The sequence below is a fragment of the Bidens hawaiensis genome, unplaced genomic scaffold (genome assembly GCF_021521415.1).
Source record: "Bidens hawaiensis isolate Kalapana, Puna unplaced genomic scaffold, B.hawaiensis_p1.1 tig00007270_1, whole genome shotgun sequence".
In the NCBI taxonomy this organism is placed as follows: domain Eukaryota; kingdom Viridiplantae; phylum Streptophyta; class Magnoliopsida; order Asterales; family Asteraceae; genus Bidens; species Bidens hawaiensis.
In genome coordinates this window covers 958,714-974,169 of record NW_027491503.1, presented here as the reverse complement: position 1 = coordinate 974,169, position 15,456 = coordinate 958,714, and the positions used below count along the sequence as shown (strand labels likewise).

General features: G+C 34.5%; 2 protein-coding genes across 2 annotated transcripts; one reads left to right on the top strand and one right to left on the bottom strand.

Moving 5' to 3' along the window:
• Positions 1 to 717: 717 nt before the first annotated feature.
• Positions 718 to 2,661, top strand: LOC143634884 (uncharacterized protein C57A10.07-like). The gene is made up of 3 exons (XM_077102851.1): positions 718 to 1,300; positions 1,511 to 1,635; positions 2,343 to 2,661. The coding sequence occupies exons 1-3, from the start codon at positions 718 to 720 to the stop codon at positions 2,658 to 2,660; spliced, it is 1,026 nt and encodes a 341-aa protein (XP_076958966.1). The 3' UTR covers position 2,661.
• A 2,754-nt stretch (positions 2,662 to 5,415) lies between these two features.
• Positions 5,416 to 11,361, bottom strand: LOC143634901 (protein LAZ1 homolog 1-like). Its single transcript, XM_077102863.1, has 9 exons — positions 11,125 to 11,361; positions 10,861 to 10,917; positions 10,176 to 10,284; positions 9,510 to 9,694; positions 9,339 to 9,427; positions 8,462 to 8,717; positions 8,121 to 8,366; positions 6,835 to 7,111; positions 5,416 to 5,640 (listed from the first exon to the last, which is right to left on the bottom strand). Exons 1-8 carry the CDS (start codon positions 11,347 to 11,349, stop codon positions 6,839 to 6,841), a joined length of 1,440 nt encoding a protein of 479 aa, XP_076958978.1. The 5' UTR covers positions 11,350 to 11,361; the 3' UTR covers positions 5,416 to 5,640; positions 6,835 to 6,838.
• Between the last annotated feature and the right edge of the window lie 4,095 nt (positions 11,362 to 15,456).

The following is a 15,456-nucleotide window of genomic DNA, read 5'->3' as shown; positions in this document are numbered from 1 at the left end:
AAATTTTAACAATTCTCATCGACGGCCCTTCGTACTGGTCCAGGTTACATGCGTTTTGAAGTGTTGGTCATGCGTTTTCCGACGTCGCTACGTGCAACTGGCTCCGCATACGTAACCAACACCTAATTGCACATAACTGACATTTAAACACGCGTAACGGGTACATAAAACCATAACCAAAGCTAAAATGTACAATAATTTCAAAAAAAAAAAACAAAGTCATATTTTAAACCAACCTGTTTGAACTGAAACTCGTTCTGACCCGAACCTTTTCTAACCCGAAACCCATTCTTACTCGACCCGAACTCATACAGACCCGAACCAAGTTAACATTTTTTAAATCAACCCGTTCCAACCTAACACGGCTGGTCCTAATAATAAGCACCGATCATAAAACATATTGTTTGCATTATAACAGGACTTACAATAATAATTAAAAAAAACTTAAAGGGTCCATTTTGCTGTATATTGCAACTTGGGGGATCTCTTGACCAAGTAAATTCTCTTCCGTGTTTCAAACTCAACAACTGAACACAACTCCCTGATCTGAAATTGCTTCTTCCATCAGATCAGATGCATTTGCTAAATCACGCATTCATCATTATTATTGGTAACTAGTTATTAATTTCCATCTCAATTGCAAACCTAATCAGCCATTTGATCTATTATTATTATTATTATTATTATTATTATTATTATGTTTTAACTTCATCTATAATGATAAATAATACTTACCAATCCTTCAATGCATACCCGAAAGGCGATTTCGATATAGAATCCAATAACACTAGACGCCCCAGGAAGCCCAAACACATCCCATTTCACGATTTCCATCCCGTTACAATGATCAAATCATTCGCAAACCGAATAATGTACTATTACAAAATCCATCCAGTTATGATCATGTTAATCTTCTTGTCGTTCGGCATCGCCACCCTCATAATTCTTTCGGTTTACACGACAGCTAAGATGAACAATGCTAGCAAATATAGTGTTGGTACGGATGATGGTCATCCGTTTCCGAAGCTTAAGAACCTTGTGATGGTGGCTGGGCATTCGATATATACTAGCAGCAGTTGTGACAGGGTTGATAAGGAGGATTCGTGGTTTCTTGAGTCGTATCAGAAGAATCTGGGCCAGGCGTTGACGTTTGTGGCGCATATTAAGGAGGGGGTTGAGGCTGCTGGGAAAGATGAGGATGCTCTGTTGTTGTTTAGTGGTGGTGAGACGAGGAAAGATGCCGGGCCGAGAAGCGAGGCGCAGAGTTATTGGATGGTTGCTGAATCTAAAGGATGGTTTGGTGAGTTGTTATATGTTTTTTTGTTCTGTTTTGTTTGATTTGTTATGTAATTATATTGATGTTTTTTATGTCTAAACAATAATTATATTGATCTAAATTCTAACATAAGAACTTAAGGCAATTTAGTTATCAGGCCACTTAACTATGTATATCTGCAACATATGTCGATTAAATGATTCTTTTAACGTTATTCTGTTATCGTGGATACAGGCAACCAAGAGAAGGTAAGATGGAAAGCATTAACAGAAGAACACGCGAGGGACAGTTTTGAGAATCTTCTTTTTAGTGTATGCCGATTCAGAGAACTTACGGGCTCTTATCCACAAAATATTACTGTAAGTTTGCATCCAGAGGTTGTAAGATGAGCGGGTCAAATGGTTCGGGTTTACCTGCAAATTATTACTTTTTTTACTACCAATCCTAACGCATGATTACAAGAACAAATTATTACTGTAACAATCTAAATCCTGTAAGTTTTAACCTGTTCACTTTTTAGCCAACTTTTCGACCCAACTCATTTGTCTTGTTCAGATAAAAGTCATAAAACACAACTCAAATCGACCTGTTTATAACTAAACAGGTCAAAATCACTTGTCTTTTTTCGCCTGACCCATTTGTCTTGTTAAGAACTTAAGATAAATATTAACTCAAATCGACCTGTTTATAACTAAACGGGCTTGTATATTTTTCCCTGTCCCATTTGTTTTGTTAAAATAAAACATAACCAAAATCGACTCATTTGTCTTGTTCGGATAAATCATAACCCAAACCGACCCATCTATTTCAAAATCACTCGTCTTTTTTTTAACTGACCCGTGTATCTTGTTAAGATAATGCATCACCCAGATCGAACCGTTTGTCTTGTTAAGATTAAACATAACCCAAATCTACCCATTTGTCTTTAGGTAAAACATAACCCGAATCGACCCGTTTATAACTAAACGAGCCAATAGTTTTACCTCCGTAACATAATTGAATTCTTAAAATTATTTTTAATTTTTTGTATTTTTTACTTAATATAATAGTTTTCGGTTAAACGCAGGTTGTGGGATATGATTTCAAGAAAGAACGGTTCGTTAAGTTGCACCGGTCTGCAATTCGGTTCCCCGAGTCACAGTTTTCCTATTTGGGCACTCCAGCTGCCACGTCATCAAGAGAAGCAGCATTAAAAGGGGAGGCATTAGTGAGAACTCAATTTGAACACGACCCGTACGCGTGTTTAGGCTCACTGAGTCGCAAAAAGATCGGTCGTGATCCATTTCACAGGTCAATACCTTATCCTAATGGTTGCCCTGAAATTGAAGGCTTGTTTAGATATTGCAGTGGTTCAATATATACTGGTTCCCTTCCTTGGGTCTAAGAAAATTGATTATATTTTTTTCATTATTTCTAGATTGTATTATTTTTGAATGATGTGAAGTAGATGAATTTTATCAATGTGGAAACTTGGTCATAAAATACATAGAAAAATCGCATACCTCTATAGTCATGTCAGACGAGTTTCACATCTATATGTCACGGACCAAATATTTGATGATCGAGATGCTTAATTTGTGTTGCAACGCTTGGGTTTGTTGGCTCGTCCCGGACTTCCTCGGGCACGGCCTCAGCGGGAAAGAAGTGTAAATGCCTAGTCATGCTGGCACGACGAACGCATCGCTGGTTGCGAGCTGTTGCCGCTCGCCTAATGAGTCCAAGGCAGGACGAAACCAGCAAGCCCTGGTCATGAGCGGACCGATTGGCTGGCCTTCGGGCGCCACACCGAGTCAAAGGGATAGCTCCGTGACATATAGCTATGAAATGCTTGAACACAATTTGCGTTTCTGTTTTATTCTGGTGTATCATTAGTCTCATTCAAAAGTTTAGTATGGCCCACTTTCTATTTATTTATGTTTGTGTGCCAAAGTTTTTTTGCGTATTATATTCTTAAAATGTGAGTTAGTCTGTTATATTTCAAGACATTTATAACAGCATGAGAAATAAATATTGTATACGGGAGAATTTGTTTTAACGTCACTATATAAGTGTTTTGAGAGAATATTATATTTAAGAGGGCGAACTCTCTCTTACAGGCACCATCCACTCCACCTAGAAGATGGTGATGTTTACTTGACCTGCTTTAGTGAAAGATGTGTATACGTCTCCTTGCTTTAGGCCAATCAAATATTGTCACGTGGCATCGTGGCGTTTTTCCCAAACAAAGTGATGAATGTGTGAACTAACGAGGTCGATGTGAACTTGTGAAGCTATCTAAGATGGGTCCTCATAAAATATTTGCTTTCATTTGTTTGTGCATGTGTGCATTGTTGCTTATTACACAAGACAAGATATCCGAGATTTAGGCATTTTTCTTATCGCTAAGCGCGTGAGGTTCGGATATGCTCCATTTTAATTCTCTATAAAAAGGTTCTTAACACATATATATATTATATGTCATTATTGCAAAGGTCTTGTTGTATAAATTTAACAATGTGAAAGATTGTCCTTGGATTAAGAGGCGTAAACCAACTACAAAAAACAAGACAATGGTGGTGGTGACCAATTCTCATTCAAAAGCTAAAATTGTTTTTCTGTAACTTATAATCAATCCTATGATTCCTATATTCTATTCGGCTTCCTTATTCATCATCAAACTGGTCTTTCGTAGATGCACTCGTGCACCCCTTCGTGGCCTGACTTTTTACAACTATGAAGCAATGTTTAGATACTTAGAGTAGTGCTTCACGACTTTGACCTTGTTTTCGTGAAATATGAGCAGAAGGATTGATCGTCGGAAGGATTATATCATTATGTAAAGGAGAGCAAATTATTGAAAATGAATTTGAATGAATACTTTGGTAAAAATGATTTGACTAGCATAACATAAAATACACGTTTGTTTAATTGTCTTTCATGTAGTTATGTCATTTGCTGAGCAAATTTAGTCCTTAGAAAATAAGATTAAACAGCTATAATTGTATTACATATAGTTTTGTGAAAATAATACTAAATACAGTAGAAACTCGATAAATTAATACTCGATTATTTAATAAACTCTCTAAGATAATATTTTTTGCCGGTCCCGACTCGGGGATATGGTGCTAAATTAATAATTCGCTAACATTATAAAATAATACATTTTTGATAATTTCTTTAGACCCCATATAAAATATAAATTAATAATTCCTTATATATAGCATATTACATGAATGATTTATGAAGGTTTCTTGAAAAAATGACTCAATTGTCTTTTGTTTTTTGTTGAAATCAATTTCCCCTTGATAATTTCTTTAGAACCCATTCTTACAATTGCTTTTGAGTAAGACTTGGATTATCCTTGTTGTGCTTGCATAATGCTCTTCGAATCTCGTTTGTCATTATTGTTTTTTTCACACCTTTAAGATGGGAAGTCATGTTGTGTGTATGATTTGTTTGTGTTAACATATTTTGATCTTGTATTTATATAGAAAATATTTTTAATGTTCATAAAGTGATACATTGAACACAAGAAGCATAATAAGGTGGGAAATTGAAGGTTTCTTTCAAATTGGGCCGTTCATTTGATATACATGCATCGTATACAATAATTAAGTGGAAGCTTGAAAGGTGTTTGTAAACTAAGTATTCTACTATAAATTAATAAAATATTAATTAATATATAAATTAATAATTATTAATTTATCGATTAATTAATAACTCTTTTAATTAATAAATTTTGGTGGTCCCAAATGTATTATTTTATAGAATTTCTACGGTAGCTATGTTCATCCATTCATATGCTTGAATCTTTTGAAAATAAATTTTGGGATATTCTAAACTAGAGATACAAGAATATGTAATAGTTTGTTCTCATGCTCTAAATAACATAAGAAACTTGTGCTGAAAGGTATACGGCTATGTAGCATTAATCACATAACCGTGTGACAGCTAAATAAGAGAAATCGGGTTCTAATGTAAAGTACACAATCATGTACTATTGTTTACGTAGTCAAGTACACTTAATATATGGAATTGTTCGGTTTGTTATAGGATTCCGGGTTTATTCAAAATAACTTTTGACTTGATATCACAACCATAAGAGTTGAAAATTGGAAACTTCACATGAAGACCATCGGCTTAAATTAGACATGGTCAATTTTAAGTTCATTGCTATGAAATATATACAATCAACCAATCAATCATTTTAAAACCTAACAATTTGCATTCCAAGTTCACATATCAAGGATTCAAGATCAGCAGTGGGTTAGTACTACCTGTATTATCAGCTGCAACCGTATATCCTAAGTTTGCTATGGCAAAATCTTTATCGATTTGCTGCTACCCTCCACATACTTGTACAGTGGCTTTGAATTAATCAAACCCTGAAAAACAGAGTAAACTGTCATCAGAACTTGAATCAAATGTACATCCTAACATGCCCAACAAGTGAAATTACAAGAAATATCCTGTAAGGAATTAAGAAAACTGTAGATAGTATTTTTCATTTATTATATTATTATTGAAATAATAGCTTACTATTCGTAATCGTATTTAACTAGAGGTGGCAAATGGGTTGGGTTAAACGAGTCATGGGTTGAAATGAGTCATGGGTCAAAACGAGTTTGGGTCAGAATGGGTTTGGGTCAAAACGGGTCAATTAAAAAAAGGATTGTTTTCGTTTGGGTCAGAATAGGTTAGGGTCGAACCGGGTTTTGAGTGTTTTTTTTTGTGAACGAGAATAACGCGGTAACATTTTAGTTTTTTTAAAATTTTTGTTTTTTCTTTATATTTTAAGTTACGATTATTTTTGTTTTTTTTTTGAATTTTTTTGAGGGGTTTCTATTAAGATCAAAAACCCTCAAAAAATATTCAAAAATAATAATAAAAAATTATAACTCAAAATATAAATCATAAATAAAAAAAGTAAAAACACTAAATGTTTCCTACGTTGTCCTCGTTCCATAAAATAAAAATAAAGAATAAAAAATCTAGAGTCTAACCGAAACTGAAAGAATCGACAAAAATGAAACAAAAAAGCCAAATCCGGAGCACATCAATTGAAATCGAAAAATACAATCAAAACGAAACTAAAATAATTCAAACCGAACAAAAACGAAACTGAAAAAACGGACAAAAACGAGTCCGGAATCGACCAGAAAGTAACAAAAGAAACCAAAGTCCAAAACCCAACACGTCACGGGTGAAAACTCGTGTTGGCTTGAAACCTGAACCGAACCCGTTCCAATCTGAAACCGGTTTCGTGCCGAAACCTGTCTTGTACGAAACCCGTTCCGATCCGAAACCTGTCACATTTCCTTAGGACACTAACCCACATCGACCCATTTCTTTGAACTTGTCGACCCATTTTGACCCGGAAATAAAAGGATGGAATTTCAAGTGACTCATTTTGACCCATTTAGTTAAAACCTACTACCCAAACAACTCATTTAACTTTTAAAACAACTCAAATTGACTCATTTGAAAGGGTTTATGTCAAGATTGCCACCCCTATATTTAACACACTGATTGTTATGTTGATGACAGTTATGAATAGGGCATCAGTTTTGATGTCTTACATGGTTAAGAAAACGGTGTCTTAGGTTGTTGTCTTTGTCGCCTACCATTTAGATTGCTGTCACTAAAGCTGCCTTTTTCCACGTCATCAACTTGAGAAAATTCATTGTTCCATGAATTTAAAGGAATTAGATGGCTGTCATCTCTCGGGCCTCTTCTTCTATCCTCGTGCCGTTTTACATTTTCTGATATTTCATGAAAAGTTCTGTTTATCTTTGCAAATCGCCGTTCTACTGGCTCTACAACATGAGAAACTGTATACTTCATGTCGTCTGCAATCTGTATCATATAAGGTTAGAATAATTAATATACTTTCGGCACGTTTACTAACAAATGGGTTTATTTGGGGTAACCAGCCAGACCCGCTTATGTTACTAGGGGTGTAAACAAGTCAAGTTGCTTACTTGCTCGTGAGCTAGGCTCACTAAAAGCTCAAATCAAGGCAAGCTTAAATGAGAGCCCGAACATAAACATAAGCTCGTTTAAAAAACGCACACACGCTTAGCTAGGCTTGTGAGTCTAAACAAGCCAGATTCATATAATACAACTTTACTTAACGTAATATACATGCATATATATGTATGTATAGATATATGTTTATATAAAAAGGGGCAACTTATCGTACAAAGGGGGCTAATGTGCGAATAATTATGCACAATAACAAATAATTACGCATAAGGTTAAATAATTACACAGCTTATAAAAATAATTTAGCCTATGTTATTAATTACGCAACCTATATTCAGTCCTTTGTACATTATCAATTCTTTGTAAACTTAACCTATATAAATATATATTAAACAAACATTAAATATATAAACAAAAAATATATAGGATCTGGATCATACATATATAATTAATATTATTTAAGCGTAGTTTTGTCATTTATTATATGTAATCATATAATTGCATATATGTAAATTGGTTATTACACTATGTAAAGTTGTGATTGTGTATATGTATTCACAAAATTACATATAATAAATGACAAAATTACCCCCAAATAAATAATAGATAAATAAAATGATTGGTGTTGAGAGTTATTCAGGTTCTTAAACTTTTTGGAGTTCTGAAGATATCCAAAACATACAAACTACTAATCTCAACCACTAGATCCTAGATCCAAAGGGCCTAGATATATTCTTACTCTTCCTAGAAAACTCTCTTTTTTTCAACTCACCCCTATGTATATAAACAACAAATTAAATAACTAATTAATAATAAACATGTCAATCCTGAGCCGGCTCGTTTACACCCTGTATATTACTAGTAATTGATAAAAACTTACAATTTCACCACTTCCAAAGACAACATCACGAACACTCTGATGTAACCTGGGACGGCGCGGTCTATCTTCATGGCAAGCAAGATTTAGTCTCGGTGTTTTCTCACAGTCCTGAACCTCTTCCGGATCGGGTGGAGCTCCTAATGATGCATAGTCGGTCATCACAGACACATCACGTACGCATCGTTCTCCACGTTTGTAAGGTGCAGCTGGAAAAACATACAAGTGCACCACGGCAGCAACACTCATCTGCTCAAACAAGTAATGAACTCAATATTGCTAAAATCCCCTCAACATTTTGAAAATTACATGGTCTACCCTAGACTTTAAGCAATTAAACATACCTCGATACAGATGATATAATCTTGTATACGGGTTTTTAGTTCCTGGGCTAAAGATCCTTTAAGGGCGCCCATTGAGAAAAGGAAGGCTACAGCAACACCTTGCCACCAAGTCAAGAATACTATTGACTTAAAAGTCAAGAACTTGGCTAAAGGTTTGATTGGTGCTAGTTTATCTTTGGTTACTGAATAAAACTGCACCAGACAATATAAGGCCCAGCTCTGGCTGAAGTTAAGAACAACTGCTAAGTATGGGTACCTGCATGCACGTCACATGCGTGTCATACATATATATATAGATACATACATGCATACACACGCGCACAAACATCTACATATATATACATGCATACATATATAAATATATATGTATATATACACATATGAGGTGCATTCATAACAGAAGAAAGTTTAAGTAGAGAACTTTGAGAACCGCATAAGCACTTTGACGTGGTGCTTTAAAGATATAGTGAGAGAAAGGAGAGGCGGCTATCCAGTAACATAACAGCCTTATGTATCATAGTTAGAGCAATGTCTACAAGCTTTTATGCTGTTCTCGCAGTTCTTACTTAAAATTGGTTCTATATTGAACGAACCTTGCGTATACATATACATACACACACACACACCCTTAGCACTGCAGGGAGAGCGAAACAACTTGCAAACAAGATCTTTTAGCCATTTGTCCTACATGATACACAATATACAATTGTTCTAAAGCAAAGCTGTTGTAATTAGATTAAATGGGTGTTTGTATGTGTGTTTTAAAAGTGACTATATAATATCCTATAAACAGAATCACATACTCAGCTGGAATAACGGATGTTATGAGTGTGTGACAAATCTGATTAAGAATTATTAAAATGCTAAAGTACCTTACGCATATCCCCATTCGAACTTCCCTTCACCATAAACACCAAGAAGCTGAAAAATCATTGCTAACGGCGCACAGATCAGCTTCAGAATCATCTGAAATCAGGCAACTTTGATCAGATTAAGATATGAATCAGTGAGGAAACATATTATTAAAATATACAGAAGTAGTCCATACATATTGCACGATGCCAATTTTTACAGCCTGGTAGAACTCAGGACCAAGATACCATTCCTTCAGGAAGCAACTCAGTGGAAAAGGGTGTTCCACAATTCCATAAGTGTATGATTCTTCTATAAGAGGTATGCTGTGGCTAATACGGCAATTACTTTCCATGAACTCAATAGTACTGTCCTCTCCACCTTCAATAACCAGAAATTAATGAGTTAAAACCATGTAAGAAAAATCAAAAGGAGAGAACAATTTACAAGAATGCTAAATAGGGTTGCTCTGAAACACGTTCATTTCAAATCTGCAGAATATGATTTGAAAGTTCAACTTATGACAACTAGAATCAGATTTGCTGGATTAAAATATTTAAAAGGCTTTATGCACTAGAAACACACTTTCAACACGTTTTACATTTTATTATTTTTATTTAATGCTACCTGTTTGACCCTGTTAAAACTCAAAGATAGAACATAAGCCAAATCGACCCATTCATATGTAAACATTGCAACTTTGACTTTAACATATTCGTACATAAAAGACAAATTTGGATATTTCGAATCAATAACATTGGCTTTCTTCAATTCTTTTTAAATCCTAAAGAGAAAGCTAAAACATTGGCAAGTGTGATGTCCAGAACATCAATAGTCTCATGAGGATCTTTCAAGAACATACCTATGCAGGCTATGAGATATCTTGCAAAGCAATATAATGCAAAAGCTTCATACCAGTCTCTGATTATTTCATAGTTGAATGCAGCATCTGCATCCAATAGTGACATAAACTGTACAATTTGGAAAAGTGAAAGTTAGGCATGATCATTGCATATGACTACTATAATACAAAAAAGTTACGAACAAATTCAAAAGGACTGAAACTGACAGAAAATAGTTTGGAAGCAGAATCCAAAGTATTATATGAGTAGCCATCAACCACAATTAAAAGAGAAGCAAAGGCGAGTATATGATTATGAATACAAGATTCTTAATTATTCTTATATAAAGTATACAAGCTTCTTCATAATGTGTTAAAAAATTTCTCTCTTTAGATTAGTTGTATATTGATCGTCATATTCAATTGACTCCATCAAAATTCCTCAACCTCACTGAACAGAATACAGAAAAAGAGAACAGAATAAAATCAATCACTTTCCAGTCTAACAGATCATCAGCGCACTCATATATATTTTTTTATATTACTCAATAACAGAAGGCAACTTTCAAAAGATAACACCCTGTCCAATCCATTGCTTATTGTGTTACCATAAATATCACAAGCAAGCTTTAATTTTATAAATTTAATGTTTACTTATAACTTCTGTAGATAAACAAACAGAATACCCGCTATGAGATCCCCTTACCGATTCCAATGCATAAACAGGAACCATCAGAATGATCCCAATCAAGAACTTCTGTTCCTGAAAATAAATTAAAATTCACTGTCATCAGCTAGAGATGTTAGAAATATATACATATAAAAAAACAAAAAACAAAAAAAAAACAAAAAAAACAGAAACATCACATTAACATGACTTGCATGACAAACACTATTACTGGAAGTAAATGATTTGAAACTCAGAAATCAAAGACAAAGCAAAAACTAGTGATAATATGCAATATCAAACCTCAGGTTGATTGTAAGCAGCTAAATGCTCAAAGATAAGATATGTAGAAAGAAAAAGAGCAACAAGTACACAAATGCTTGCGCTCAATATTGTCCAGGTGAAAATCGATGACTGCTCAACACCAAGGTTGCCTGACCAAATGGACCACGGTCCACTTGAAGACTCTGCCAAAGTGAAAATAAGAAATAGAAAAGGAAATACTAGTCTCCATCTAACCAGAAACATCTGTTTAATCCACAACTGTTTCAATGAAGCATTAACACAAAAAGTAGATCAGCTATTTGATTGATTACAGCTATGCTGAATTTTAATCTTGAGCAATACATTAATCAATCACTCTCCAATTCATGTTTTAGAGACTTCAATCAATCTTTGTAAGCCAATAAGATGATGAAACCAGCAACACCAAGAAAGAAGCCTGCAAAAATTTCACATCATCAAAAGTCAAAACACTGATGATAAGTTGATAACGTATAGTAACTTCTGCAGAAACGAGACTAGCATATAAAAGTTTTTTTAACAAGATTTATTGATTTGATTTGATTCCTCACTGAAAAACTACAAAACTGAAACATGATTTCGTGTCAAATTGTCAAAACTACAAAATTAAAAGACTTATTAGCTTTGATTGATGATAAAGCATACTAACATCTGCAAAAAATGAGATTCTTATATTAAGATTTATTGGTTTGAGTTGATTCCTCATTGAAAATCTACAAAACTGAAACATGATTTCATGTCAAAACCACAAAAGCTGAAAAACTTCTTAGCTTTAACTTAATTCCTAATTGTAAATTTAGCCGTTAATCTGCTTTCGGTTCCAACATTTAAGCCATTTTACGTCACGAAGAAAAGTTTCCATTATCCAATAAGAAACTCTTCAATCTACAATCTATAAGCAAAAACATAATAACAATAAAAAAACAGATACCAATCTCCTATTTCCTAATATAGCCTTCCTCCACCACAAAACCTAAGGAATTTGTGTAAAAGTCAACCAAACAAATTCAATCAGCATTCTAGGTCAAATATGATTAATATCGAGCACGAAGATGAACAACAAATCCTTTATAACATAATAATAATAATACACGTTTGGTTCCATTTTTCAGCAAAATGATGAATTAACAATACACGCCTAAATGCACAAGAGCAGCATTACGTTACGAAATGAAACCCTAAATATTCATATTAATATTACTTACAAATCAATCCGTCGATGAAATAGAAATAGAACGAAGGTTTCCACAAAATGTAATTAATTGAGATTTGAATAACTCGCCGGCGGAGATACTTTGGTCCGGTAACCGGAGCGGAATCTGGCCGGAAAATCTGGGAAGCTTTTTGATATAATAATATGTTCAGAGAGAGGTTCGAATAATATTATTTGATTTGGTGCCTTGGCGGTTGGGAAAGAAAAAGGTTGGTGGGCCTTTGCAATTTTTTTTTTTTTTTTTTTTCGAATGTTAATGCTTTCCTCCTACTATTTACAATATACCACCATTGCCAGGAATCGAACCCTGGACCTCTCACCCAAAGGCCAAAGCCTTTACCATCCCACCAAAGTGGAGATGGCGGGCCTTTGCAATTGCAATATCTAATTGGGATTCTGAGGGTGATAGAGTCACAGGGGTCGTGTGGTTTTCAGGTGACGGGTCCATTGATTGGGTTAGTTAAGTTGATGACGTGGATTGGATGTGTAATGTGTGTGTGTGTTTTGAAAATGTTGTGGGTTGTGACTATAGATGTACAAACTATTTAAAACTTAAAACCGGTTTGAGTTAGGAATCTGTTTTGTTTGGTTAACAAAACTTAAAACAGGTTTATGATCGGTTTGTTTGAAACTGGTTTCTCGACCAAGTTACGATCGGTATAGTTCGGATTTTGATTGGTTTCGGTTTGGTTAACCGGTTGGATCGGTTTTGTGGGAGAAAATTACAAACCTGTTCTAAACCTACGGTTTCAAACCGGTTCGGTTTCCAAGTCGGTTTATTTCCTCCTACCCCTAGCTGTGACTGAGTTTCTCAGGTGTCATCGGTGATTTGCTTTTTGAAACTTATTCAATGGATGAGATTGTAATTAAGTAAATAAATTTGGTGATGATTAAACTGTATTGATAAGATAAAAAAAATTATCATTTATTGTATTAATAAAAAATATTTAGAGCTAGTTTAATGAAGATGCATATATGAATTTTGAAGAGTAGCCAGCTAGATGAGATAAAAAAACAACAAAATAATGTTTTTAGTTTGTATCACATCAGTACCGTAATGATTGAATCGAATTCCACTTGACCGAAGTTGAATTCTTGTCGCATCATGCGGAGGAATTCCACTACCTTAGGTTGTTAAGCAAGTATTTAACAAGCAACAAGTATTAGGAGTACTTATAGTCGAAAGTGATACCAAATGAATGATTGGCGGTTTTAGAGAGCAAATGTTTAAAGTTAAGTCACTCTAAGAGTCTAAGACTGATAATCTTTATTGTGATTTCGGTGGTGCAAATGACAATGATGACGTCCAGATCACCATTCACCATTGAAGGTAAAGTGGATTTTGCAGTCAATCAAGTTCAAGTATCTAGGATTACTTGTACCTAAATATGAGGATATAGATGGTGATGTAGCCTACGCATACAAGCGGGTTGGTTTGGGTAGAGGGTAGCATTAGGGGTATAATGTGACATGAGGTTCTCAACCAAATAAGAAAAAGAAGTACATTTTATAGGGTTGTAGTTTAACCAACTATATTATACCAAACAGATTAATGGGCCATCAAGAAGACACATGTGGATAAGCTAGAGCTAGCAGAGATTGAGAATGTTGAGGTGGATGTGTGGGCACACCAATTAGTTGGATCGAATACGGAATGAGGTTTTAGTATTAAGATGGAGAAATAGTTTTGTCATTTGAAGTTGAGATAGACAACGACATTGTTATGGAAACCCTCACTATGGAAGGGGTGAGCAGAGGACTTGGGACGAGCGAATTAAGCATAATTTGTTAGACTACTAATCAAGGATAGGACTTCGTAGAGACGTAGTGTAACATCGTATTTTGGTATAAACAAAGATCTTTGACTTTTATATATATCTTCAAATTCAAAGTGTGTAAAAGGATTTTATGAATGTGTGAAATGAATCAAAAGGGTCAGCCATATGTTAAGCTCAATTGCGTTTTATCAAATTGGTCTCAATGACGTAGTTGGGCTAGGATTGTGTCAATGTCAGTTAACATATATTATTATTAGTCACATATGAAGATGTAGACGTATAGAAACATAGTGGTACACGTTTACTATATATCTTGTGGGGACTAAGTGAGTAACCATGTATATACTGTACACTGTCATTGTTTAAGCTTAAACACACAAAAAATGTGGTTGTATTTAGGGGTGTTATAGTTCAAGTCAAAGGAACTAAAAAAAGACCAAATACTTGAAGATTGTTATAGTTAAAATTTTCTTTTAATTTATTCTTGTAACACCGTGTCTATGCATTATTCATTAACAAATAAGGGAGTATTGTTGGGTTCAAAACTGCATAGTCTTATTATATGAGATCTTGTGTACGTTTATGATATTTAAGGCTAGATCTTGTTTCTCACTTGATTCTTGCACAAAGCTGATAGAATTTCCTTCTTGATACATAGATTTTTTTTTATGAAAAAAAAACAGATCTAGCCGGGACTCGAACCCAGGGTGGACGGCCGGCCCAGAAGTTTAACACAGATTAAGCCCATGAGCACCCTAGCACATAATTAAATTATTTGAACCAAGAATATAAAAAACAATCTTTTATTTATCAGAAACTCGTTAGTTAATGATGGTACATGACGACTGACATATTTTAATTATGTATTACATAATGAATTTGAATGTATCCTTTTATCATATAACCCTACCCCGACCGTAAGCCACACATTATAAAATTTCTATCAACCTTAGAAATTATTCTTGGAATCGTCACTAATCCCATCGTGGGTAGTTGGCTGGCACCCAACCTTATATTTGTTGTGTTTAAAGATTGACATCTTCCCATAATGAAACCAACATGCCATCTTTTTCATTACACATATTTATAAGCTGTGTAAAGTGAAGCTCTTCATCCCATTCAGCCTAATCATAACCGAACCCCATTGTTTTTAAACAACTTACGTTCAGGTTTTCATTTTCTCTCCCTTCATCATTCCTCTCATCCTCTCTCGCATCAATATTCCTCTTAGTTTCCTTAAGATTTTCAACTTCAATTTCTGACAACCATTTTTCTATCTGATCTTCATCATGGATGATCGAAACTGCATTAGAACCCGTAGCTTCACTTTCCCAATAATAA